The 27,297-nt window shown below is 38.0% G+C and overlaps 1 protein-coding gene across 6 annotated transcripts in view; it reads left to right on the top strand.

Moving 5' to 3' along the window:
- The window catches only part of L3MBTL3 (L3MBTL histone methyl-lysine binding protein 3), an 82,115-nt gene that overhangs the window by 31,157 nt on the left and 23,661 nt on the right, over positions 1–27,297 (top strand). For 4 of the 6 annotated variants that reach the window (XM_051615288.1, XM_051615287.1, XM_051615286.1 and 1 more), the window contains exons 8-16: positions 3,256–3,360; positions 4,924–5,059; positions 8,704–8,795; positions 9,330–9,496; positions 16,310–16,386; positions 17,836–17,921; positions 20,205–20,315; positions 21,891–22,005; positions 25,202–25,304. In XM_051615288.1, coding sequence (XP_051471248.1) covers positions 3,256–3,360; positions 4,924–5,059; positions 8,704–8,795; positions 9,330–9,496; positions 16,310–16,386; positions 17,836–17,921; positions 20,205–20,315; positions 21,891–22,005; positions 25,202–25,304 — 992 coding nt within the window. The remainder of the gene's footprint in view (positions 1–3,255; positions 3,361–4,923; positions 5,060–8,703; positions 8,796–9,329; positions 9,497–16,309; positions 16,387–17,835; positions 17,922–20,204; positions 20,316–21,890; positions 22,006–25,201; positions 25,305–27,297) is intronic. The other 2 variants (XM_051615289.1, XM_051615285.1) reach the window with 1 other exon arrangement.

Raw genomic sequence — 27,297 nt, 5'->3', positions numbered from 1 at the left:
TGTTGTGGATGTCACCTCCCTGGAAGTGTTCAAGGGCAGGTTGAGTGGGGCTCTGAGTAACCTGATCTAGTGGGAGGTGTCACTGTCCATGCAGGGGGGTTGGATCTAGGTGATCGTAAAGGTCCCTTCCAACCCAACCCATTCTGTGATTCTATGAAATGCTGTTGCTGTGCACAGGCATATGTACCAGCCTTCCTGGGTACTGCCTATAGGGGTGAAGTTTGGAGTTAAACAATGATGTTTATTTCCTTTATTTTTCTCCATAGTGTACCTTACTCATTCAATGTATCTTATTTAATATTTTCTTTTGAAGTCTTTAGCCCCTGGGTAGCTCTGAGATTTCATTTAGTGTGCAGTATTTATTTAGTGTACAGTATATAAAGCCTGTAGTGGAGAGTAAATTTTCAATAACACTAGAAGTAATACTCAGGTAATGTATTTCCATTTTACAGATGACAAGCAAGCATCAGGGAACAGTAGGATTAAAAAAAAAGCCCCAAACAACACCACCAATTTTGAGTAATTGATTTCTGCTTGCCTTTTGAGAATTACTTTTTTCTTTTTTTTTTTCACTCTCCTATTTAGAATCAGAGAATCACAGAATGGTTAAGATTGGAAGGGACCTTAAAGATCATCAGATTCCAACCTCCTTGCTATGAGCAGGGACACCTCACACTAGACCAGGTTGCACAAAGCCTCATCCAACCTGGCCTTCAAGACCTCGAGGGAGGGGGTTTCCAAAGTCTCCCTGGGCAACATTGCTACCCTTGTGGTGAAGAATTTCTTCCCAATGTCTAACATAAATTAGTATCAGAAAAAAAAATAAATTAATGAATCTGAAGAGGCTTTCAGTTTCAAACCATTACCCCTTGTCTTATCACTGCCCTCTCTGGTGTAAAGTCCCTCTTCAGCTTTCCTGTAGCCCCTTCAGGTACTGGAGGGCTGCTATAAGGTCTCCCTGGAGCCTTCTCTTCTTCAGGAACAGCCCCAACTTTTTCAGCCTTTTTCCAGTTCAAAGGCAGCACTTTTCATGGTGTCACTTGTTCCCTTAGTTAGCAGTGGTCGGGGTAATGGAAAGTACTTGGCAATTTCTGGTACTTAAATCATAGAGTAATTTTCTAGGCTGTGACTGACAAGCTGTTACTGCACGAGGAGAACAAAATTCTTGACCCTTGAGTTTTGTTTTTTTCAATCTCCAGCTCAGCCAATGTGATCTTTTGGGTTTTGTTCTTGCAACGTACATAAACATCTCTAATCCTCAGTCTGACATGCTCATATGCTGACCTCTTTTACCTTCACTCTTATTTTTGTTCTTGTATCTCTCTGTAACAAAGTATCTTTAAATGTTTGTTGTAAAGATGACATGTGATGGCTAATTTTGTCCTAGCTTTCCCTTTAGGATAATGTATTGAATAATGCACCAAACTGAAATCTCTTGAATAGTATTAAAGTTACTGATCTTCTAAAAGTTGCTTGATACTTTGCTGTAACAGAAACCAAAGGTTGTGTTGCCTTAGTTTTAGGCTTGACAATGGAAAGAATAGTGAATAATGTGTGAATACCTGTGTGATAACTGCGTAATTTTAAGTATTTTGTTTGTAGAATTTTGTACTGCTTGTACAGTAATGTTTGTTACAATAATGAAAGAATAAATGGATCTGAGACTTGTTAATTGTTTCATTTCTTTGTAATTTTATTTGTGCTTGCTTTTGCAAAATCTCATTTACAATTTTGACCACTGTTCCTTGGTTGTCAGTTTTTCTGACATTTCAGTATTCCATTGAGGTTTTTTATCTGTAAGGTATTTATGATGCAACTGACATTAACTTGGTGCAAGTCCATGCACCAAGATAAACTTAAAAAAAGTGAGGTTAGTGATTAAAAAACAAACAAACTGCTTTTACATTCTTCTTGGGGAAGTATCCAGAATTATGCACAGTGTAACTTCATTAACCTTTCATTGATAATAAAAATTTGAAATGTGATGTTAGGGCAAAATAACTTTTCAAATGTGTGTACTGCAGTCAGGTGCTCTGATCCTTTAACTGAGGTCCACAAAAAGCTGTTTTTAGATAGGGACTTAGAGCTGTGGATAGATGTCTGTTAGCTGGCCACTAAATCAGCACTTTCAGCTGATTGAAACTGGTCTGGTTCTCCCTTTCCTCTCCTCTTTCCTGCATATTTCTGCTCTTGTGCTGTGCACTTTTATTTTTTTTCTCCTGTGTTTATTGTTCAGTTATATCAGTTGCAGCCAAAGCCACCAAAGAGAGGATTCCCCTTCCTTCCCAGGAGGTGAGACCTCTCTGAGTACCTCCCTTGGTACCCTTCTACTTCCATTGACTGCAGTGGTACTGCCGATGGCTGGGGAGCCTAGGCTTTTACACAGGAACAGAAGGAAGGGGGAGCATATAAGATGCTTCTCCTGTGTTTTATATGTAACCATTTAGGACATAAAAACTGTCTAGCTGTGAATTCAGTAACCTGTGGAAAAGCCTCTTCAGATTCATTAATTTATTTTTTTTTCTGATACTCCCTTCAGTTTAATCTTAGTATCTGCTATCTTCCTTCCTTCTTTAGCAGAAGACAGGGAGCATGATACATGGGATGCTGCTGTCTTCTGATAGAAAACATCCTTTCTGCTTAGCCTTGTTTTCACTTTTTTTTTTTTTAAAGATGTTCTTCTAGGTTTATTGTACTATGATATAAGGGTAGTCATGTTCCTGTGATGCTAAAATACTCCTGGAAAACGAGCTAATCGGGACCAAACATACAAAGGAGAAAATGGCATCAAAGAGGCCATCCCTATATACAATGTTTTGTACTTCTGCCTTGCACCTTGTCCTTGATGGCCTGAGATGTAGAAATGAAAAAGCAAAATACAGCATCATTCTTGTGATTGTTACAGGAATGACAGCCACCAGGTCCAAGTGTCACTGTACAGGCTGAAAATGAAATAATTACGTTGTTAAAATGTTTTATTGACAATTAGTGAAAAAAGTTGAGGGCAAATCATGCTGTTTTCTTTCCTTTGGGAAACATTTTATTAATTCTGTATTATTTTCTTAAGTACTCTCAAGTTTTAAGTCATTCTAGTATCAGCATGGTTTTCAGTCACCAACTTCTCTTTTCCATGTTAAGCTTTTAACAATGCAAAGTGTATTTCACTGTATTTTCATTGCTCTTTTCCTTATAAAGATATTCTGTCTTTTTGTGGTGTGCTTTCAGAAGTATTGAAAACTGTTCTTTTCATTGCAGTATCAATCTTTCCCATACAACAAAAACGGTTTCAAAGTAGGGATGAAGCTGGAGGGTGTGGACCCCGAGCACCAGTCGATATACTGTGTTCTGACAGTGGCTGAGGTAAGCAGAAGCTGTGAGCAGCCATGGTGCAGGAGTACAGGACAGGCTGAACTGGAACAGTGGTAGCTGAACAGGAAGATAGAAACTGTATGTAGTAAGGTAGCTTTTAAACTACTAACATTGTATTACATCTGCCTGGCAAACATGTGACTACTGTGTCCAGTACCATGCAGCTGTTTACATCTGTTTAATGTGTGCAGCTAGAGAAAATGTGTTACAGTCATTGGATGATGTGTGCTTTTTCTGTTACCTGGTAGTTTAAAATAAAAAACAATTAGGAAAAAATGTAAGTATTACAACTGAATCATAGTAATTTTATAGAGGTTTCATAGTATTTACAGTTGCTCCATTCACTGATACAAATACTTCACACTTTTTTTATGTTAGAGTTGGGCTACAATTTTTTCAGTGATTTCAGAAATTGCTTGCATTGGCAACTTAAAAACTGTTTGTCTTTCTATTGCAGTTAACAAAATACATTTTTTATGAGTAGTTTGTTTGCTTTTAATAATATCAGTGAGAACCCTTTTCTCAGTTACATTTTTTCTGTCTTACATTACTTACATTAGTTCTTACGGATCCTTTTTGGGTTTTGTTTTGTGAATTAAAATGGGGAAACAGGAATAGGGTAAGTACTCTGAGCTGTATCACTGTTATTCTAAGCAGATAAAATTTTGCAGTTTATATGTTTAAAGTCTAGGCTTTTGTTTTTGTGTTTCTGGACCTCTTCATGACCCATAGTCAAATGCCATTTCTGTGGATACCTCGTTCATTTTCTTGTGGATGGTGTGTCAGTGGTTGAATATTTCCTGTGTGCTTGTTCTTAGCGCTAAAGATGGGTCATATTTTACTGCAGGATGACCTGAATTCTACAGAATTCTAGAGATGGCAAACTGGAAGTTATGTAAGAGTATTAATTAAATATAACATAGGATGACCTTGATGTCAAGAGATTTTCACTGATGACTGCAGTAAAGTTACTGCATTTGGCACTCAGGAAGATGTGGAGAACTTTTTTGCAGAGAGAGGGATTGTATATCCTGTTTTTTTCTTCTTCTCGGTGGTTAACATTACTTTATGTAATAACAACATCCTGGGAGATACCTCCACTGACTTCTCATCTTTATTAACAGTTTTCAGTATCTCTGTGGAGAGCCTGTTGAACTTAGCTACTGTTGAGTGCTCTCTTGCATATTGATTAATTGGGATAGCTTGAGAGCATCACTGTCTGTGCTTTTTCCATGATTCCATCAGGTGTATTCATGGTCCTCTGTCGGGTTGCTGTTTTATTCTGGTGTGTTGAACAGTTTTCAAGTTTTTGAACACAAATGGCAGTATCCAGCTTTTAGTTAATTCTTTTCACCAGAAGAGGAGGCACTCAGACTGAAAATAGCTTTTCTTTTTTATGCTTTCCTTTTTATCAAATGGATTTATTCATCCAGTGTAGTCTTGAGCAGAAGTAAAAGGCTGGCTGAAAGCACACATAATACTAAACAGAAGCTGTTACGTGCAGGGCAGATGTTTTAAAACATAGTGTGGTATGTTGTACATTCTTGCTTTTAGGTTTGTGGCTACAGAATACGACTCCATTTTGATGGATACCCAGATTGCTATGACTTCTGGGTGAACGCTGATTCTTCAGATATTCATCCTGTTGGATGGTGTGAGAAAACAGGTCACAAGCTTCATCCACCTAAAGGTATTGTTTAGTATGAAATGTGTAAGTTTTCCATAGCTCTGAGATATGTGTAATGCTGTAATTATTTTTTTGGCAGAAACATTTTGTTCATTTAGTCACAGTATTTGAACATGGAAAATTAAACCCTTAAGTCTTGCTAAAATCTTGAGGTTGAAATACTAGCCTTTTTATTCCATGAAAATTAAGAGAAAACAGGAAGACAAAAGGAACCATAAAAATCATTTGGAAGGCATTAGGAAGGAAAGTTAAGCAACAAACCTAGACCTCAAATGAATGCTTTTTGCAAATAAAATAGCAGCAAACTGGTGATATTTATACTCAATTGACATCTCACAGGCAGCTGAGGTTCCTTTAGTGGAAGGTCTTAGGATACCTTTGTTACTAGATACCTGTCACCATCACTGTACGTGTGTTGGCACAGAGCTTGTGTTTTTGCCACAAAGTGTAAGCTTGAAATAGAGTGAAAAGATGAATGAACAGATAAGGAGGGAGAAAAAAGGGTAAGATCACAAGCCTGAAAGCATATTTTTTTTCATATCTTATGTAAACAGTGATGTATGTGTAATATGATGGCTTAATTATTCTGTTTCAGATTATGTAACTCCTGTATTTTGGCAGATGGAGGGCATCTGCATTGAACTGTAGCATGAAAAAGGAATAAGTGGGCTCCCTTTTGGGGTAGGAAGGGAGTATGGGGGAATGAAGGGAGCAACTCCTGAAGACAGGAGAGTGAGATGTAAATGAATGTGGTGTTGACATTCACAGTGAAAGCAGGATAATGTGGTTTCAAAAAGCTGCAGAGTAATGAGTATACAGAGTCCAGAGGATGCATTATGGGAAATACAAAACTGTGGATGTCACTGCTGGAGCATGGAAGGAGAGGAAAGCCAGTGAAAGTGTACAGGCAGAGGGCCTGCCAGTATGGGAGAGGGTGGCATTTCTGTGTCTGAGCCTTTAGGAGGATGCAGAGACATTTCCTGCTCTTCTGAGCACTGTGTGAGCTCCAGTCTACAGGCAGGAGTGCTCTGTGCTGCAGCTCCAGTACAGGAGTTTTCATTGGACATAGTTCTGCATACCTGCCTGTGTAGAAATAGCAATTTTGTTGAACATAAATCAGAACTTCTAGGGATGGTTGGCCTCCACTAAAGCAGTAAGTTACATGTAGCAAATGAGTAGTCTCCAGTTAAAGAGTTACTGATGTTATTACAGCATGCTTAGTAAGTTTTATGTCTGTGATGAAGATTTGTCATCTTTTCCGTATCTTAAATGCGTTTTTGAAAGCTTAAGCTTTTGTTAACAATGAATTAACACTGCTGGAGGAAAGTTACTGGCTGTCTCTGAGTCACTTTCATGTAAAGTTTTTTCAGTTTCTCTTCTAGTTTTAAGGTGGTAGGAAGATTGTTCTTTTGGGTTTATGTTTTTCACCATGCTGCAACAGTTGATAAGTCTTTCACTTAGGAAAGTCAGGCCTATTAGAGACATAGAGGGAGACAAATTATGGGGATATAAGATGGTACTTCTCAGGGTTCTGGTTGTCATCCAGCACAGCCATATACTCCTGCTATTCCCAAGACATAGTCTTGGAGAATATATATTATGAATTTTATTTTTTTTTCCCTAAGAAACTAGAAGAGCTGAGCTATCAACAGAAATTTAGATTTCTTTCCAAGTGCTGTGTGCATAGAACAAAAAAATGCAGAAAGTCCATGCAAGAGACAGGTTTACACTGTAAGTATGTAAGGGGTCCTGGGGCATTGATGGTATAAGCAGCTGTTTAGATAGAACCTGGCTAGTTTGTTTTAAAGCTAGCAGTGATCATGCTGTCCTAATGGTAGCCTGAGAACATATTTTTATTAGACTGACTGGCCTGTAGACCCTTTGCTGTTTCTGAAATAGAAGCAACAGACTGAAAAGCAGCTGGGGAGCACTTGCCCTGAGCTTTTTAGTTTTGTGTGTGTCAGCCAGACCACCAGAGGGAAATTGGTTGGTACTTGTGGGGCAAAGAGGTAGTAAGGTGCCATTTCTGCATGAAGTTCAACAAGGCCAAGTGCCAGGTTCCACACCTGGGTCAGGGAAATCCCAAACACAAATACAGGTTGGGTGGAGATAGGATCTAAAACAGCTCTGAGTAGATGGACTTGGGGCTGATGGTTGACAGGAAGCTCACCGTGAGCCAGCAACGTGCACTTGCAGCCCAGAAAAACAGCCATGTTCTGGGCTGCATCAAAAGAAGCAGGGCCACTAGGTCAAGGTCAAGGGAGGTGATTCTGCCCCTCTGCTCTTGTGAGACGCCACCTGGAGTACTGTGTCCAGTTCTGGAGTCCCCAACATAAGAAGGACATAGACATGTTAGAGTGAGTCCAGAGAAGGGCCACAAAGATGATCAGAGGGCTGGAGCACCTCTCCTATGAAGACAGGCTGAGAGAGTTGGGGTTGTTCAGCCTGGAGAAGAGAAGGCTCTGGGGAGACCTTATAGTCACCTTCCAGTACCTGAAGGGAGCCTGCAGGAAAGCTGAGGAGGGACTATTTACAAGGGCTTGTAGCAAGAGGACAAGGGGTAATGTCTTAAAGCTGGAAGGGTGGAGATTTAGATTAGAGATTAGGAGGAATTCTTCACTGTGAGGGTGGTGAGGCACTGAAACAGATGGCCCAGAGAAGTTGTGGATGCCCCTTCCCTGGAAGTGTTCAAGGCCAGGTTGGTTGGGGCTCTGAGCAACCCAGTCTAGTGGGAGGTGTCCCTGCCCATGTAGGGGGGTTGGAACTAGATGAACTTGATGTTTAAGGTCCCTTCCAACCCAAATCATTCTATGAAACTTTGGTTCCATAGGAAGAGGCAGAGATGTGACTTATAGCCTATGCTGACTGGAGAGTTTTGTTGGAAGGAAGGAAGATTGTAATATAAAACTGTTATATTACTGAAACTGATTTTCAATACCTGGTAGATTGTAGTTTCTGTGCTGCCCCTAGATGTTCTGCCCCTTGAGTACCTTCAGGTCCCTTTATGGCCAGGACTCTGAGGTTGGAGATGAATGATACTTTGTAAGTAATGCTTCCCAGCTTGTTTTGAAGGTGAAATAGAAACTGAGCTGAAATCTCCTGAGTTCTTGCCTAGTGGTTTATTTATATGACTATTCTTCCTCCCAAATGAAGATTAGGAACAGTTCAAATGTCAGTCCTAGCCAACTCTAAGAAACTAATAAAGTGCAGCTCAATTGGTATAAAGAAAGCTTGACATTTTGGTAAGGAAGCTCAGCCAGCCCTAAATAAGGAATATGGTTCCTTTTTCCAATAAAAGATGTCCAAATAAAAATAGAAATGCTTAATCAAATTTGTTTTGAACTCTGTAAGCTCCACTAAAGTGTGTCCTGCTAGAACTTTGAAGAATCCAAATCAGTGCTCCCTCAGAGACTCATTGGGTTCATACTGGGGTAGAACTAATGAGCAGTTCTGAATTAAATTTTACTGGTGTAGTTTCTATAAAATTTAAGTAGTTAACAGTGCATAATCTTTTCCATTTTGAAATATTAGAAACAGTTCAGAACTGAATGGAATAAACAATTTCATCAGTTACAATCAAAGTACCTCTTTGCACCTTATGTCTCACACCTGTCATTTCGTGTCCTTCTTTTATGACCCTCATTTAGGATATAAGGAAGAGGAATTCAGCTGGCCCTCATACCTGAAGGCATGCAAGGCTCAAGCTGCTCCTAAATCACTGTTCGAAAACCAGAATGCAGTAAGTACTCAATTGTTTCTAATGGTGTGGAAAGCTGCAAGTATGCTTATGCTTATAGTAGAGATTCACAGCACATTAGAGAGACTCGAGACCTGAAATTTAAGATAAAAATGTTTACAACAAATTGAATAACAGTCTCCACTTCAGTTCACCTCTGTGATTCTGATCCATTAACTTTTGACTAATCTGTTTAAACAGCTGGTATGGCACATTCAGAAATGTTGTATTAAATGAAATTTAAGACTTGTTATTACTACAGTGTCTCACCCCATAATGTTGTGGAACAAGCACTGTGTTTCAGAGAGAGTATCTAAGACAGAATTAAAACCCATGCATTTAATTTCAGAAGCATGTTTAGGCCTTTTTTATGTCATAAACCACACGTCTCTGTGTTTGAGCATCTCTCATGTCAACTAATTAAGGTGCTGCCACTCTGTTGGGGCAGCTAATTGGGAAATTTAGAAATGATATTAATATATTGATTGTGGACACTGGGGAGATTTCTGGATTTATAGTATTTATCTTCAATTAAAGACTCTGTCTATGCAGACAGTGATTCCATCGGGATTTCGAGTAGGGATGAAGCTGGAAGCCGTAGACAAGAAGAACCCGACTTTCATTTGTGTTGCTACGGTAACAGACATGGTGGACAATCGTTTTCTGGTTCATTTTGACAACTGGGATGAGAGTTACGACTACTGGTATGATGTTTTTGTTTTGTATCCTAGTGAGAAATATCAGAAATGTGTTAGCTCTGTTTTCTGTGATACTTTCCAGACTGTCATCAGTTTACTAGGTTTGCAGTCATGGCCACCAAAGTACGTTTCACTGGCAGACTGGAGGAATCCCTGTTTCCTATAAAAAATTTCTGTTTCTTATAAAAAATTTCCAGAGATTTTGCTAAATGAGTGTTGAGGTGTGCAGCTACATCTGCAGTTGTGGGTCTGTTTCTCATTTCAATTACGTAGTATCTCTGAGGCTGGTATCTTTAATGAAGAATATGCACCACCTGAATGTCACTAATTGTACTTGGAATTAGGTTTACATATAATTTAAATGGAAAGAAAAGCTTCATTTCTCTGTAAGTTTGTTGATTCACTTTTGTTGTTCAGACCAAACCTTAGTCATCTTCTCTGAGGCATCAGGATAGTGGCAAAACCTGGTTTTGGTCTCTAGTGTTCTACATTCTTCTGAAACTTGGGATTCTGCTATCATGACCTGTGTTAGAGATGACCTTTCTGCATGTTGTATGGTGAAGAGGCTTTGTGTAGCTATGTAGAGAAGACAGTGGATGGAGCAAGACATCATACAAATATAAAGATACTGAAGGAAGTTCCAGCTTTGGCTGCCACAGTGCAGGTTTGTATTTGCACTTGCATCTCCCTTTGGGAGATCATTAGAGCCAAGTTATGTATGTTACATTCTTTGAGGAGTAAGTTACTGCAGAGCAGGTAGAGCGTTGTAAGCCTACATGTAGGGTTTGACAGTGGCAACTTTAATGTATGGCTGAGTTTGTAAAAATAAAACGAGAAAGTGTTCTTCATCTGTATTAGATAACTACTTAGGCACTGTGTCAATGAGTCCATCTCTTGAAATAATAATAGTATGAGCTACACGACAAAAAATCTGTAGGAGAACTAAATTATTGAAGCAGTGATGAACGGGCTTTTCAGTGAAGTCAAGGACTGAATATCAGGATAATAGGCCATATGAGTCAAAGGCTAGAAAGATCAGTGATTATTTCCATGTAGAAGTAACACAGAGCATGTATTTCCTGTAAAAAGCAGCAGGAAATGGGGGACTGGGGATATGTGTTCTGAATTTTCTGATGTTGAAATGCTCACTAGTAACAGTTACACCATTAATTAATAATAAAAACAGCAGTTAGGCAGGGCTTTTAGGGCAAGCACAATGGGGTACAATCTGTACTTCGTTCAGGGGTAGCACAGGTGTCTCTCACTGTGTATAGCAGACACACACTGAATTTCAGGCTTCTTAATATTCCCATATTAACAGGCATTTTGTCCACTAATCTTTTCAGAAGAGGGAAAAGCAACCTGGCTTCATGTTTCTGAAATCATAGTATTCTGAAGTGGATTTTCTGAATTTCACATGTAGAATGCATGAAATAATACGTTTCTTGAAGAATGAGGGAAAACTGAAGTGGAAAATGTATAGGTGTTTGAGAAATCACTGGAGCTGTATTCATACTAAAGCCAAGCCGAAGATTTGTTCTTTTGGTGAAATCATAAAATACCTTTCTGGAAGTAGCAAGAAGATGCTGCTGGAAATACTGTGCATGGAAATTAATTTATGAGGGGTGTAGCCTACCTCTCTGCACTGCTGTGATTGAGAACAAGAGATTATAGAGGAGGAAGGAAAGAAAACAGGAGAAAAGAATGACAAACGATAAGAGCAGTGGAACGTCTGACCGGAAGAGAACCTGAAAATGCATCCTGAATGCAGTCCACTTTATATTTTTTATTTTAAATACCATCTTTGTAGTGTACTTGAAATCTCTTAGGTGTGTAAGTTTCACATCTACCAACTGTGGTCTAATTGAAAATGCAGAGTTCTGGGATTACACAGAGCAGAGCCTCACAGTTTCTCTGCACCTGCACGTGAGTGAGTTTCAAGCTCAGAATTATAATGAAGGAGAAATGGTGTATTTAGTGCATGTTTGAAAACAATCAACAACAATCAACCTTTTTTTTTATTTATTTCCTGTATACCTTTTGTGGTTTAGTTAGTTTGAGTAGATGGAACTTTTTAATTGAGTATAAAAATTCTTTCCTCTTCTTGGATAACAGAGAAGACAGTTGTCTGATTTAACTAGATACAGAAATCTATTAGCGTCTCCTAAGCTTTTTTAAGCTTCAGGCTTTCATCGTGACTATGCACTTCCTGACTTTTCCCTGAGCATTCAAAAATGCATTACTGGTTGAAAATAAGTACTCTGGCTAGAATTAGTCATTACTACAGCTCTTTAATGCATGGTAGTGATACTTTTTCAGTGTAATACAAATTCCATTAAATTGTCCTTTGGCGATGTCTTTTAGAGGGAAGAAAAACCTTGACAAATTAAAGATTTTCCTTTAGGAAGGAGAATTTTGACCGATACTACACAAGCCATGAGGTCCTTTCCATATGTCCCATCTCTTTTTATGAAACAAATAATACTTCTTTGAGAGCCCTTTGAGTAGAATTTCCAAGTTTTCTTAAGGTTGACTGAATCTGGAAATAGAATTTAGGAATCTTTAGGTATGTCTGAGGTATAAATTAACTAAAGGTCCATGCTGGCTTCCAATTCTCTATTCTTTTGTGTATGTTCTGCTTAGACTCAGATCTACGTCAGTGCAGCTTCCTAACTTTTTGTGACCAAACCCAAAAACAGCCAGAGCTTGTACAGGAGGTGAAGCTGTGCTAGCTTGTTGCCACATGCCTACAGGCGTGGTGGAATGATGGCCCATGCTGCACATGCTGCAGGTCAGACTTGCTGGGTTAGAGGCCTCTGGCTGGCCTCATCCATGGTTTGGTCTGAACCTCTCCTGCAGAGAAGGTGCTACAGGCAGCTTTTGAGATTACCTTACCAGGAATGTGAGAAAATAGTGTGTCTCATGCTTCACTCACCTCTTTGTCTTGCATAGAAAAAACTATGCCTCATGAAGAAAAATAATATTTTGATTTTCTGAACCATTTTCTGATCTTCATGAATCTTGGAACAGACTAGATTTTAGTGTGAAGACTAAATAAGAGGCCAGTTCTGCTCTCCACCAGCATCTTCTACTTTTGTTAACAGCCAAGTCCTTAAAAGTTGTGCTCTGCTTGTTTCATTTTTAAGATAATTAATTTTTGAAGGGGTTATATTATGCCAAAAAGAAAATAAAACAGTCTTTAAGAACCATGAAACACAGTGTATGCTTTTAGCTATTTAAATGGATAATGGACCAATATCTAACCCTAAAGCTGTACAATTTCATGCAGATAAGCATGCAGCTATCTTATCTGACTTCACATAGAAAATATGGTGGTATGGCTTGCTATACCACACCTGGTTGCATACTGTGACCTCATGGGCCATGCTTTGGGAAGTCCAAACCTAAAATCATACCAACCTTCCACTGTCAGTGATGAAGATTTCTCACTTATGCACTAGATGGGGCTGCAGGATGGTTTCTGTGTTTTTCTTTCTCTTTTTTTTCTTCTTTTTTTTGTGCACACTTGGATGACTGCACAATCAAAAGTTGTATAAGTAGCATTCTTGAGGGCATATTATTATTTGTGAGTGTAACGCATGTGTGTGAGTGGGCTTTGATAGATAACTTTTTCATTACAGATTACATTTACATTTAATAAAGTGAAAATTAAAGGTTTGTTTCCCCAAAATGGAAAATCAGAAATTATTTCAAAATGGAAAATGAGTGTAACACATACAGCTTATTTTAAAGAAAATGCTGATTACTTAATAAAAACTGTCTGGACCCTCAGGAGGAGACCCATTTGGGAAAACATTTTTCAAAAATATTTTTAATATTTTTTTTTTAACAGCTAGCATTATCATTCGTCTCTTGTGATCTGAATTTAATGAGCTGCATATATGTAACAGATTTTTGGGAATGATTAACAGAACAGCTGAAAATGACCAATTGAAAAATACCAAGTCTTCTTCCATAGCTGAGTCTCCTGTTGTGTCATGCTCTCCTGCCGTTACGGATTGTTAACTGCACAGGTGTTCCTTTCACACAAAGTGGTGCACACTCTGGGGGCTCACGTTGGCAGCTGCCCGTGGCTTTCCTTATTGCAGAACTTCTTCCTGGCCTTTTACATCATGTAGCTCTTCCCTGCTTTGATGTCTTTTCTAAGATGTAGTTAAACTGTAACTCAGCAGAGCTGTTGCTTGCTCTGTCCCTCTGCGTGATTCTCTTGAGTTCAGCTGGAGCATTTTGCTGCTTTTGGCTCCTTGGCTTTTTCAGCTTCCTGGCTTAGCTTTGGTGTCTGGTATGGATAATAGGTGTCTCTCTGTCTGCACGTTCTCACACAGCAGAAAGGATGGATTGCAAGTGGCATGCATTGTGCAGGCATTAGAATCTTGTTTTATTAGTTGAGCGTTGGAGTGTCGCTGCCTCACTGTGTGGTGGAAGGTGTGCTCTGCTGCAGTCCAGGGGTGGTTTCGTTTGAAGGTGCAAAATTCTTCAGCTCATGCTAGCCTCGGTAACCTTTTTTGGCCTAGCAACCATCTTCACTACTCTTGAATCATCGCATTCCATGAAGCATGTGAGCCAGGTGATCTGCCTTCAGTTTTGGAACAAAGGAGATACTGTGATACACGGTACATGTGAAAACTCAGACTAGCCTTTGGCATTCCAGCTGACAAGTCTTGAGCTTAGTCTGGTGGACTATTGTTGTTCTTCCAAACTAGGTAATATGTCCATGCAATAACACACATTAAAGCATAATAGTTTAAATTACGTGTGGCTTTTACTGATCTCAACATTTTATTGTTAAACGGACTGTTAGAAGCAAAGAGGCTGTGTGAAATCAGTAGGTAAAGATGGACCATATGAACTGGTTTTGCTGGAACAGGGGTATTTTTTCTTCCTGAGGCCACCATGGTTACAGAAATTTCTTATAGGTGCATCTGTAATTAACAGGTTTTTCTTTTAAACCAGATAAAAATACTCTGGATGTTTTATAGTGCTATTTTGCAGTGCTCTGGTGTGCAGTACTCGTTGTGTGTTCCATGTTCACTCTCATTTCTGTAATATCAGAGCATCTTCCAGGAGTGCATCTCTCATTGTGACAAACCATGGTCACCTGCTGCTTCTTGAATCTTCAAGGCAAGAGGTGTATGCAGTGGCATTTACTTTTAAAAATTTTATAAAAATGTGCATTCAGACTATGTTTGAAAAAGCAAAATGGAACAAATGCGTTTAGGAGGTTAGACCCGGAAAGTGTTTTTTTTTACCTCATTATTTTAAATATAATCCTGGTAGTAACATGTGACTCATGAGCATGGGTCTTGCTCCCAAATGTAACTCACAAGACTTTTGAAAATTATTTGTGGACTTTGCTCCAAAACATTCCAGCAAGTACCAGGCTGTATCCTTCTAGTGCAGAAGGATAGCTCATCCATGTAAGATTATTTCATGAGAAACTCCCAACTTGAGAGGGATATAAGAAAGAAGTGCTGCCCTCCTTGCTCGTTATCTTCTTTTCACAGTTACTGTAAAGAAGGGACAGAGGGAGCCTGAAGAACTTGCCTGTTCTTTGATTTGTTTGAGGCAAAGCATTTCTAGGAGTCATATGCTGTGTTTTAACAGTGCACAATTATGAGTGAAATGCTTTGATTCTTTTTATTAATTGCAGCTTCAGTGATTTAGAGTACCTGGTGTGATACTGTAAACAATAAGTACATACAGTATAGCTTTATGTATTGTAGTAGGTCAAAAGGTTGGTATTCTTGAAGTGAGTTGAATTCTTGGTTTTTGTGACAGTCATCACAGCATCTATCAAAGATAGTTTTTATCTGCTAGAAAGTTATCTGTTTGCCATGATTACAAAGAAATACTAGCAGAGCTGATTCATACATTAGGTAGAGTGCTTGTTGTGAGACAATGCTTCTGAGACCCTCAGCCTGTATTTCTGTTGCTGAAGTACATCCATACTGAATTTTGGACATCATGTAAAATTACTTTTCAGAGAGGGGGAAAAAAAAGTGTTATTCTGTGTCTCTGTTATTCTACTCTGGTACCTGTGGTACATCACAGGTAACAGCACTAGTGCAAAACTTGATGCACGTGACAGAAAATACAGAAAGTTGTTGCTCTCTAGAGTAAGAGAGTTTTATCAGCTTTTTAAAGCAGTTGCAGTCTTGCATCACTGATTAGGTCTGTATGCTTCCAAGACAGTTTGTGGCCTAAAATGCCATTTTATTCTCTTTTGCTGACAGTTTTTCTCAGATGTACTTTGCATGTGTGCTGCCATGTTTATAGCTCCATTCAAACCACTCTTAATCTGGTTTTGAATTTTTACTTGTAATTGACAGTGAATTACATTATGCATGATTTTCTAATCTGTCTCCAGGTGCAACTTGGATCATGAATCAATATCTTTAAGCTTTTAGTTTAAAGTTTCAAGCTTGGCATTGCAAAACCCCATCTGTCTTAAATGGGATTATTGTGTTCTTGCAACCAGCCAGTGTGTTTCTACCAGGAGTCTCTACATGTGAATTTTTCAGGTCTAGCATTATAGCTTCTAAATGCAGATCTACCACTGACTTAGAGGGTTTGATTTTTTAATCTTCCAATTAAACTGTAAATAAATCTTCATGCTTGTTCAGGTGGTAAAAAGTCTGCGATAAATGCGTTCATACCTTCAGGTTATGTTTGCAGTTTAAGTGTAAGTTGAAGATGTCATAAGTTCTTTGGAATTTGTTAGATCTTTTTTGTTTTCTAAGTGTAATAGGATGTCTGAAGAACTGCTTTATCAATCCCCTTTTTCTCCCCCTTCTCCAGGTGTGAGGCAGCTAGTCCACATATTCATCCTGTTGGATGGTGTAAAGAACATAAAAGAACTCTTATCACCCCACCAGGTTTGTATCTTACGACACATCTGAAAGATTTAAGGAGGTTATAGTCAACTAGCAACAGTAAAACTGCATAAGCTAATTGTTACCTCTCCTGAATTTTTCTTTCTGTAATGAAGAATTGGTATTTGGGGATATTGCAAGCTGATGCTGTCACAGAGGCCACTCTGTTTATACTTACGTGGGGAAGAAGAAGAACAGTTGCCCACAGGGGACTTCTGAATTTCTTTACAGGACGTAATATACTGAACGTAGAAGTACAATAGACGTTAGGTGTTAAATATGCCCCCATATGCTGCTTTAGTAAAGAGACATCAGTCCATGAAAGATTTTCCTTGAAGTCTGAACAGCTTTGTGTTTTTGGCTGATTCATATTGTGAAGAAGGTTAAAAAAAAATTCCAGGTGTCTGAGAATGCTGCATACAAAAACCATCTTGTGAACTATATATGCAAGATAAAGGGTTGATTGCCTTACGTGATCAAGGAGTCAAACTTGTAAGGGCTCTTTGGTAGGGAGGAAAACACAATGAGAGAGACGATACAGAAGAAAACATAAGAAGGCAGCTGCTTTTAAGTACTGTTGTGTATAGGTGGATGATCTAAATGCCCTGTTGCAGAAACTGCTATCTGTGGTCTGAGAAGATGAAAAAATGTTAATTTGTTAAAAGCAACTTTAACAGAATTTCTAATATTTAGCATTCTTGAAAAGTTGTAAGCAATCTGTCTGTCAGGAGGTTAATTACAGCTTCTTAGTGAAAACTCTTTTAAAACAAAGCCGTTGGTTTTGTTCTTGTCTAGTTTATTAATCATAATGTTTAAACTTCCAGATAAACTTCCAATGCAGATTCAAGGTGACGGACAGGCACTGCCTTTTCTTTAAGAACAAAGCTGTCTTTGTGTTTCTTGCATGAAGTGTTTGTAAACATGAAGCTTTCTGGGAAAGGCAACATCTTTTTTGATGATGTCTGTAAATTATTCTTACATTAAATGTCCAGGCTATTTTTTCAGAAATGTAGGTAGAACAAATTCACTGAACGAATAGCAAGTAGTCAAATGTGCTCTGCTGTGGTATAAAGCTATCACTGATTAGATTGTGCTTGCCAATAAATTGTTGCTGTTTATAAAATACAGAATTAGGCTTATAATACTTGAATTAGTTCCTTGAATTAAGTGGACAGATTTTTGCAGTCCAGTTTATTTATATTCTCATATTCAAAACAATTGTGATTTTTTTTTCTGCTAACTACTCAGTATTGGATATGAGAAGATTGTTGGGTTTTTTAACCTACATGGTGAATGTGTCAGAGACAATTTAGAATAGGATTTCTTGTAATTATTTTATGAATCTGAATCATAAATCAGAGCAGTATTATACAAGTGTTAAGCATTCTGTAAATTAGAATTTAAATTTTTGCATTGCAGTGTTTAATTTTGCTCATATTTCTTCTGTGCCAGATTATCCACATGCTAAGCATTTTTCTTGGGAGAAGTATTTAGAAGAGACCAGTTCATTACCTGCACCTGCAAGGGCATTTAAAGTGGTGAGAAAATGCTTAGATTTTTTTTATGCTTCTGAATGCATATGATGAATTAGTTTAAGAGAATACATATATGATATTCCTGTGTTTTCAAATGCATCCAGTTAATTAGTTGCATAATAGGTCATTTATTTTTATGCAAGTCTGAAATTCACTATTAGATAATTATTATGAATCACTATTACTTCATTATTTCAATCTTTATAAATGAGATTAAATGTTGCAGAATACTACTAAGGAATGTAATTTGCTATGGGAAATTACTGCCTAGTTACTAGAAGTAATGAGATAACTACTGAGTCATCATAACTTGTTTTGACCATATGTATTTCTATCCATACATGTTAAATGGTGCAACAAAATACAGTGAGAACGTGAAAATCATTGTAGGAGGTCAGGCTGGTTGCCCGTCTAGTCTGTTGTCTCTGGCAGCAGCCAAGAGAGTTTGTATTTCATATCTTTCAGTAGACTTTTTCTTCTTTGAGTTTGTGACTAGGGCACATGGGCAGCATCCACAGGCAGCTCCTCAGCTTAACTATGGTGTTAGTGGACAACAGCCTTTTCTTTTAGCTTTGTACTTGCTAGTTTCTTTAAGTGCCAACCAACTTTTTTAAGCTCTTAGGATTTTAGTGGTGAAAGTGGCCTGGTCAGTAATGCAGAAAGGACTGCTTTTAGGAGCCAGCATCAGATGGCTGGTAGCTCCCAGCCCCTTCTCATGCGGTGCACTGGGACTGGTGTGCCTCAACTTTCCAGATTAAGGTCACTAATTCTGGCTAACACTTTCGTAAGAGCAGGATTAATCAAAGCACAACAGAAATGTGGTGCTTACAGCAGTTCCTGGGATTGCTAGATCACCAGATTTTATTACTGACCTGCAGCTTATCACCCCAAAATGCATTTGGCCTTAATAATGTGTCTCAATCCTAGGTTCTCAGCAAGAATATTCGGAGCAAGGATTAGGAAGGTATTTGGTTGTACCTGAGAGGTGTAGTCCTTTGCAAAAGTGTAGAGAGCTCTGACCTTGACTACATCAAGCTAAAAGCAAATGTTTCCTTTCTATCTCAGAGCATCCATCTTTTAGTTTTTCACCCTGGGGTTCAGGGAACAGTCGCTCCACAGGGCTTGGCTGTGTGAGTACCCAGCTAGTGGCCCATAGGATCCATCTAGCTGTATCTGCACTGGGAAACTGAACAGGACATGCCACAAATGTGCAGGCATTGACAGCATTAAACTGGGAGAGCTGTAGCTGGCATGGCTCAACACTGTTCCAGAAACCATACTAGCAGAGCGGTTGGGGTGGTGTGTGTCCCTAAGCTACCTTAGACAAGGCCATCTGCCTTTGAGAATGGGGGGAAAGAAAAGTGTGACTGCTTGAGGATCAGCTGTGTTTTGCCTTTTGATTTCATAGCCAGAGAAAATCCCTTCCCTGCTTTCTGTACTAACGTAGATGATATAGTGGTAACCAATGCAATAAACAGTAAGAAAGCAGACTTAATGGGTATTAAATGCTGACTGTGTTGGAGCTTGGGTGAAGTTTTCCTGAGGCAGTCACAGTATTTGGTATTGTGTTTTGGGAGAAAATAGAGTCCTTAATCTGTAGCAGAGGAAAAAGGATGGATATTTTGGGAAGTCTTAGAGGGACAGATAGATTACTTTCCTAGAAATCTAAAATGAAAAAGCGTAACATGATTTGTGCATATGTTCCTTCAAAATGGAAATAATTTTGCTTTAGATTTCATACCTGTAGACAGCAAAGACAAGATCTGATATCCCTAACAAATGGATCTTTTTTTGCCAAAATAGTATTACAAAACAGATGTTTGGTCCTCTTTGTTCTGAGTACTTACTGTTATATGGTGGATTAGTTCTGTTTTCAGTAAGAGGCACAAACTAAAACATATGCTAAAAAACACAAGTATGTTTCCTGTAGACAATTTCACAGATATTTCAGTTTGCTGGTATGTAGTACTTCATTCAGTACTGCATTCAAACTGTTGGCTAAAATATCTGGGAAGACTTTTCAGGAGACTATAGGACATGAACTAAAGATCCCTACTTTCTTGGGAGGCTTGAGTGGAGAACCTGGATTCCCAAAGTAGTTACTTTATTTCTCTAGTTTCATAACATAGGTTTGAATTATGTTTTTGTGCTTGTATTTGTTGGGGGGACCTGCAGATTTGGGAAAAAGAAGGCATAACATTTCCTATGGTTTTAATATGCTTTAGAGTTGTGTGAGATTTTTTGAGGTTTTGTTTTGTTTCTCATAATACTATTCTTCTTTTCTAGAAACCCTCTCATGGCTTTCAGAAAAACATGAAACTTGAAGTGGTTGACAAGAGAAATCCAGTATTTATCAGAGTAGCAACTATTGTAGATACTGATGACTATAGAGTTAAAGTAAGTTTCTCTGTATTACTGTACTATCCTGCTTGAGTGAGTGATAACACTTTGTAAAACCTATAGTTGGAAAATTAAGCACAGGAAGAAACGAGTCACATTGCTGTCCCCTGCTCAGCTTTTGTTCATCCTTTTCACTGATTAATATGTGTATAATTCCTTTGGAAGGGGTTATTTTATTATCCTCTTAGTTACATTTGCTGACGTAGGTAATTAGACAGCAGAGTTGAATATGTTAGAAAATTGCTTTGGGAATAGTTGATAGATGGCAGTTTTGTATTCTATCAAGAAACGTAATGATTTAATATCAAATGTTGAAGGGCTGCTATGATATTTGTATTAGGGCTGATAAAATATTTGGCCTGAGTTAGTTGAATCTATCTCTATAAACTTCTAGGAAGAGGACAGATGTGAGATATGAAAAAATGTCCCTGATCTCTTGTGCCTTGTCAGGGACTTCTGCAATTCTGAAGTTTGTATTAATAACAGACTTTAGATCTCAGATAATGTATTTTTAAGAAATTGCAGTTTTCCAGAAGTTGTATACTTGAAATATGTATTTTTTTTACTTTCTGAAGCTCTTAATTGTTAGAAGGGCTAGGATATTCCAGATACCCAGTTAGATGCTTATGAAGGATATTTGTGGTTGTGGTTTGTACAGATTTGGTAGGCATACCTGGTATTTCAAGGGCAAAATGCAACTGACATTGCATTTTGAATCTGCATTAGCTGGTGGTAGAGGGTCTTCAGAACTAATATCTTCACACCTACACACTTTCTATCTAAACTTTGAGTTAATCATGTGAAAAAACAAAACCAGAACACCTCCTCCCCAGTCTTAATTTATTAAAAGGACAGGATTTTAACTTTGAGGGTGGTAATTAACTCTGTAGCATATGTTGAAAGAACTCTGTTTGTATGTATCTGTGTACATGCATCCACACATGTGCGTGTGAGAATTCTGAGCTATTTACTAGTATAGAGAAAGATTTGAAGATGTTTAGCTTTTGTCTGAAAAAAACCACATAGATAACCCATACTTGTGGTTATTTGGAAGTCACATACTTAATTTTCTCTTCAGTTTCAACTCCTTATCCTGTGTAGTCTGATTTATTATAATTGTTACTTACAAGTTGGGGTTTCTGACTTCATTTTTTTATGGATAAATGCCATTTTTTAGTCCTCTGCTGACTGTTCTGCTATTCTTAAATGCTGTTCAAACAGAAGACTTAAAACGTCTTTGGATTTTGGGAGGGAGGTTGAGAGGAAAAAAAGCAGAAATTTATGCTTAATTTAAGTATTAATGTGAGAACTAAATCTGTGTTGCTTTATTCCTGGGATCTGAGCCTAATGATGGACAAAGTAGTAAACAACCAAATGACACCTTTCTCTTTACTTCATGGAGAGCATGTCGGTGTCCGGAATCTAATGTACATGTATTTTCTGTGTAACACTGATAGTTCTCTTAAAGTGACTTCTTTAATGAGCGTGTCATTGTTAGAGTTTACCTAGGGAAGCTGATTTTATAGAGAATATTTCTGATCTAAAATGCATTGTTCTCCTTTTTGATTTTAGGTCCATTTTGATGGCTGGGATAGTATTTATGATTATTGGACTGATGTAGATAGCCCTGATATCCACCCTGCAGGCTGGTGTACAAAAACCGGACACCCTCTTCAGCCCCCACTTAGTAAGAGAAATCGCATTATAATGTAATGACATTAAAAGACACATGTAAAATGGTATCTTTTTCCCTGCCAGTGCCATCCAAGGAAGAGTGGCATCTTGGATATGCAAAATAATGTAAATGTGACATTTAGTGCAAAATCAACAGTCAGTATTTAATTGCTTTTTTAGTAGACAGCTTTATTGACCCTTACTGTAATGTAAATACCATGTTTCTCTGTATGCAGAAGAACCACAGTCAAAACCTGAAGTAATGATAAAGATCTGTTGCGTAAAATCCTGGCCCTCTCCAAGCCAGTGATGAAACTGCTGTGGCACTCACTAGGGATAGGGTTTCACCTTACATCTCTGTCCACATCCTCTTGAAAGGTTAGTGTGCTTTTTAGCTCAAAGGAGTCCAGACTGCACTGAGAAGGCACGCCTTTCAAATGCTGTGGCAAATCCTCAAAACCAGCTAACTTCCTTTTTTTCTTCAGCTGACCAACGAGGGGTTAATGCTGCTCACATTGGAGATAAATCTAACATAAGTATGATATCTGTAATAATAGTGTATTTACTTGCTTAACTATTTGGAAAAACTGGGAGATTTATCATAAGTGAGACTGAAGGTCGCAGGGAGAAGAGACTTAAGCAGTAGCAATATCCCTGCCTATGCCATTGAGTTTCTGGATAATGGTAGTGAAATCACTTCAGCCAGACTTCGAACAGGTGATGTTTAATTGAGTGCTCTCCTCTGGGAGTGTTTTGTGTTTTGACTCTGAGGTATGGTTTGCACGAGTGCTGAGTGTTTACATCTGTAACTGCAATCAGAAAGAGCTGTGCTTGGAGAATAAGAAGTGCTGAGCAATGTGAAGTACTCTGAAAAAATTAAACATAAAATAACTGTGATAAGGTCCACACGGGTTACGTGAACATGTTACCTGAAAATCTATACCTCAGTTGAGCATCTCTAACGTGTCAAAAAGAAATGCTTGCTATCAAGACTGTGTTCAGAGTATATTCATTAGTTTTCTGAGCATTCTAGTGGTACATTGATCACTGCCTGTTACGAACTTAATCATTCTGTCATCAAAGCAGGGTCTGAATAGAGTGCTGTAAGAGCCAAAGCACAAAGTGAATAATGAGAAGATGCATACATATTTCTTAACTGTGCACTGAATGAAGGAACAGTCCAGTGGGAAAAAGTAGCCTGTGTCCACATAAATAAAAATTGTATCATGGCAAAACACCTGAATAAGGTTGTGACAATTCTGTTGCCTAAGACTGAAAAAATAATAATCTTAACCCAGCTGGGAGTGTAAAACACATCAGTTCATTTTGTTGGAGACATTAAAAGAAATAAAATCCAGATGCTCATCACATACAACACATCACCTCCTCTAGGTGGTGGTGTAGGAGGCATTACATGTCTCTTTTAGCCAGTGACTGGTGGAAGTGACTTTTTAATACTAGTTAACCTACAAAAATGAAGGTGGACAATGTGACAGGAGGGAAAGTGACCATCAGTTAAATAGAAAAAGAATCATTAACTGCATATATACTATTACAATTGGATTACTACTAAATAATATACTGTTCCAACAATATGACTTTGTGTTATTACTGTAGAATATGTCATAGAATATAAAATACTATAAAAATATTAATATTGTTTCCAAAGAATTAAATTGCATTTCACGTTTTGTGAAAGGGTTTCAGAAGGAGGGAAGGAAATGTATTTCAAGACACGTTATTTTTTCCTCAGTCAATAAGGTAGTCCTTTTATTCATGTGGTTCAGATCACCAGAAGCTTTTTGTGAATGCTAGGCAATGTTAGCAATATTAGCCTAGAAGAGTCATCATAATGGTCTTATGCTCCCAACATTTATGTATTCATAGTGTTTTCTTTTTAGGATGTAGTGTAGTCGTCATGATTGATTATGACCTTTTTGTTAGCAGTTAGGGAATTAAGAACCATGTATTAGTGTGATTTTTAGTATTGATTCACAGTGACCCAAGCAGCAGCTTATTGCGTAAGTATGGACAGCCAGTTGTAGCTCTTTTAAACTACATTTTTAGAGAGTTTGGATTTTTAAGTGAAGAGAGAACATCTGTAGTGAGATGATTTTGAAAAAATAGTATCAGTGAGGCAGGACTTCACCTGACAAAAGCATCCCTATTAAGTTAACTCTTCTCCAATCCACTAACTTGTTATGTTATAGACATCAATTTTGCATGAAGATAGAAAAGATAAAGTTCTATGTTCTGTCATCAATTGCAGCTTTTTACAGCCTTATCAAAGTCTTTGAACTCCAGTGTAATTATAGTGTTGTAACTTTAGCATATATGGAACATTTGATAAAAAACACTTTTTGACTGTCCTAATTATACATAATAATTATCCATCTGTGAGCAAGAATCTATCTTTCATCTCAGAAAATTTAGTTAAATATCCCTTTTTATGTCAGCATTGTTATCTGTAGGGGAAGATACAAGTTCATGTACTTACCAACTAAAATCAGTACTAGAGAGACAGTGCATGTTTGCAGATGTACAGGAGGTGTTCTCAGTTTCGTATACCAGGACAGGTCTCTCTCACTTACTATGAAACTATGGGTTATATACAAATTTGTTTGAGTGGCACAGCTGGTTTTGACAGCTACATACTTTAATGTCTCTGCAGACATTGCTACAGGTTGATGAAATACGCATACATTCAGATAAGTGAAAATGTCAAGTATCTCCCAATGACGTGTTCTTTTTAGTAGTATTTTCCGCCTTTGTTTTCATGTCTTGTTAACTGGAAAACTTGAGGTAAAAGTGGAGGAGGTCAGGACTCACTAGGAACAGATTCCTGTCTTAGGAGAAGCGAGGTAATGTACTCTGTCTGTACTCCTGCAAGGCAACCAGGTTGCAACTACAGGTAGTTAATAGGAGAGAAATTCTAAGTCATACAGTTCCTCACTGTTTGGTGTTCTTTATACAGATGTAGCTCTCCTGTAGAGATTTACTCACACAGAATAAAATAGTTTCTCCAGTGGATTAAGTTGTTTGAATGCATGCTTTTGCATAATGCATTTTTAAAGTACTTTAAAATTAGGCTTTGTTTACTTATTTCTTCATGTTCACTATGATAATCTGATATTCCTGTGTATTTATGTAACTTGTAAAGATTGGATACTTGGTTTTTAATCTCATTTACAATTTCTCCTGACATGCAGGTCCGTTGGAATTGGTGGAAGCTTTAGAGCACGGAGGGTGTCCTACAGCAGGATGTAAAGGAGTTGGGCACATTAAGAGAGCAAGACATATCGGCCATCATAGGTATGTCCTATGAAACTGTAATTTCATTCTCTCAGTTGATTGATACGTGCACATGTGGGGTTTTTTTAATTGTTGTTCACAAGAAAACAGATGCACGCTGGAAAAAAAATGTGAGATCTTGTAAACCTAAATACGCAATGGTTTCAGTTGCCATAGTGAGCATACTGAAATAAACATTAGCAGTCTGTAACTTCATTTCACCAGGGTGTGCTGAGATAAGATTATCACACATTTTTTGTCACAATTGATAGATTCAGCTACTCTGTATTTTGTTCCTATGAGGATTCCTCAGCTTCCTGTTCAGATTGCAAAATGTTGCAGGAAAATACGTATAAAGCAGTAGCTTTGGAACTTCTTGAAATATGAGGACACTAATTTTATCATGGCTTGGGTGTTTTTGTTCTGCTTGATTGGTAGGGGCAAGGATTGGCTTGTTGGCTTGGAAAAATGCTAAAAAGGAAATTCCAATTCACATGTCCCCAGATGAAAGCCTAGGTAACTTGCTGTTTGTACCTAGTGTTTCAAAAGATACTTTTGTTGAACACCTTTTGAAATATAATACAGAAAGGTGGACATCTCAGACTCTCCTGGAGGAGAGTTGGCATAGGGAGAGTAGTAGCTTGGGAGAGTGGAAGGGTGTGGTGAGGGCAAGACAATGACAAAACAAATGGAAGCATTATTAAGTAAAAAATGCATGTTTTTTTGTGAATCCTGACTATTTAAGTAACGAGTGTACAATTAATGTAACATGTTAAGTTGAGAATTAAGTATCCTAAACCTTTTTGCAAACTAGGATTTCCACAAGTTTTCTGGAATTTTTCGTTTACGCAGTCATATGTTCCTCAAAGTGTTTTGTGCTTTCTGCTCTCATCTAGGTAGAGGATTGCTCTTTGGTAATTTGTCTACTCCTATTTTTTAAGTATATTATTAAAACAACGATGATTCATGATTTAGCTTAGCAGTCTCTTTATGGTTTTGGTGGCAGAATTACGTCCTTTTGGCCAGAATTATGCTGCCAAGTTTTGGTGGTGTATCAGCACTGGCTGAAGCCTTGACTCATCCCTAGCAAAGATGACTGCCAGCAAAACTTACTGTGTTCTTACATATTTGATGTACAAAAGGCATCTGTTGCAGCAAGAACTTCTTCCCTATCTAAAGCAGAGGCATTGTTTTTGTATTGTTAGGAAGCAGAACAACTCCTGATGCTAGTACAAGGCTTGTCTCCAGGAAGGGAGATGTCTAGGATACCTTCAGTGACAAAACCTGCTTTAGTATGAGTATATCATTCTAGCATGACGCAGTGTGCCACATTGCTGTCTTTCAGATTGTTCTTACCCTTTTCCTTCTCCTTTTCTCTGTCAATGTTCTTCTGTGGTTTTGTTAGGTTTTCTTCAGTTTTTTTACCTTCCCTTTTGAGAAGCTTTGGTGAACTGTTGTTCATAACTCCTTAAACAGTCATGTTAGTACATAGGAGGTTACCATCCTTCAGTTAGTGGATGGTAACCTATTACATTCATGTTCGTAGTCCACTGCAAATATGAAGTAAATCAGGCTTGCCTGAAAAGCTTCCTGGTTGCATAGCTGAAACCCATTTTATTTCATATTCCAGTAGACTGGGTCTTGTATGATTTATTAATGCACCTGATCTGTACATCAATGACATCCAATTCAGAGTATTATCTCCCTCACCACAGGCTTGTCTCAGTTTCTTAGAACTGGGTGAACAAACCCATCCTTAGTGCAAGGCTGAAACTTTAAAACAAACAACAACAACAACAACAACAAAAAGTGAACGTGTCAGAAGAGTTCTTCATTTATGATCTTCTCTCTAAGTAAACTTTGGCACTGAAACTTCTCATGTTTCACAGGGAAAGGATGACAAAGAGCTCTGAGTCTAGTTAGTTCAGGTAGCCTTTGTTTTTATAACTAGATTTTTCATGGTATTTCAAGTTGTTATACTTACTCAGTTGTGAATATTAAGAAAAGAAATGAA

This window comes from Apus apus, chromosome 3, assembly GCF_020740795.1.
Source record: "Apus apus isolate bApuApu2 chromosome 3, bApuApu2.pri.cur, whole genome shotgun sequence".
Taxonomy (NCBI): domain Eukaryota; kingdom Metazoa; phylum Chordata; class Aves; order Apodiformes; family Apodidae; genus Apus; species Apus apus.
Note: the sequence above shows the minus strand (reverse complement) of the source record. Positions and strands in the feature narration are given on the sequence as shown.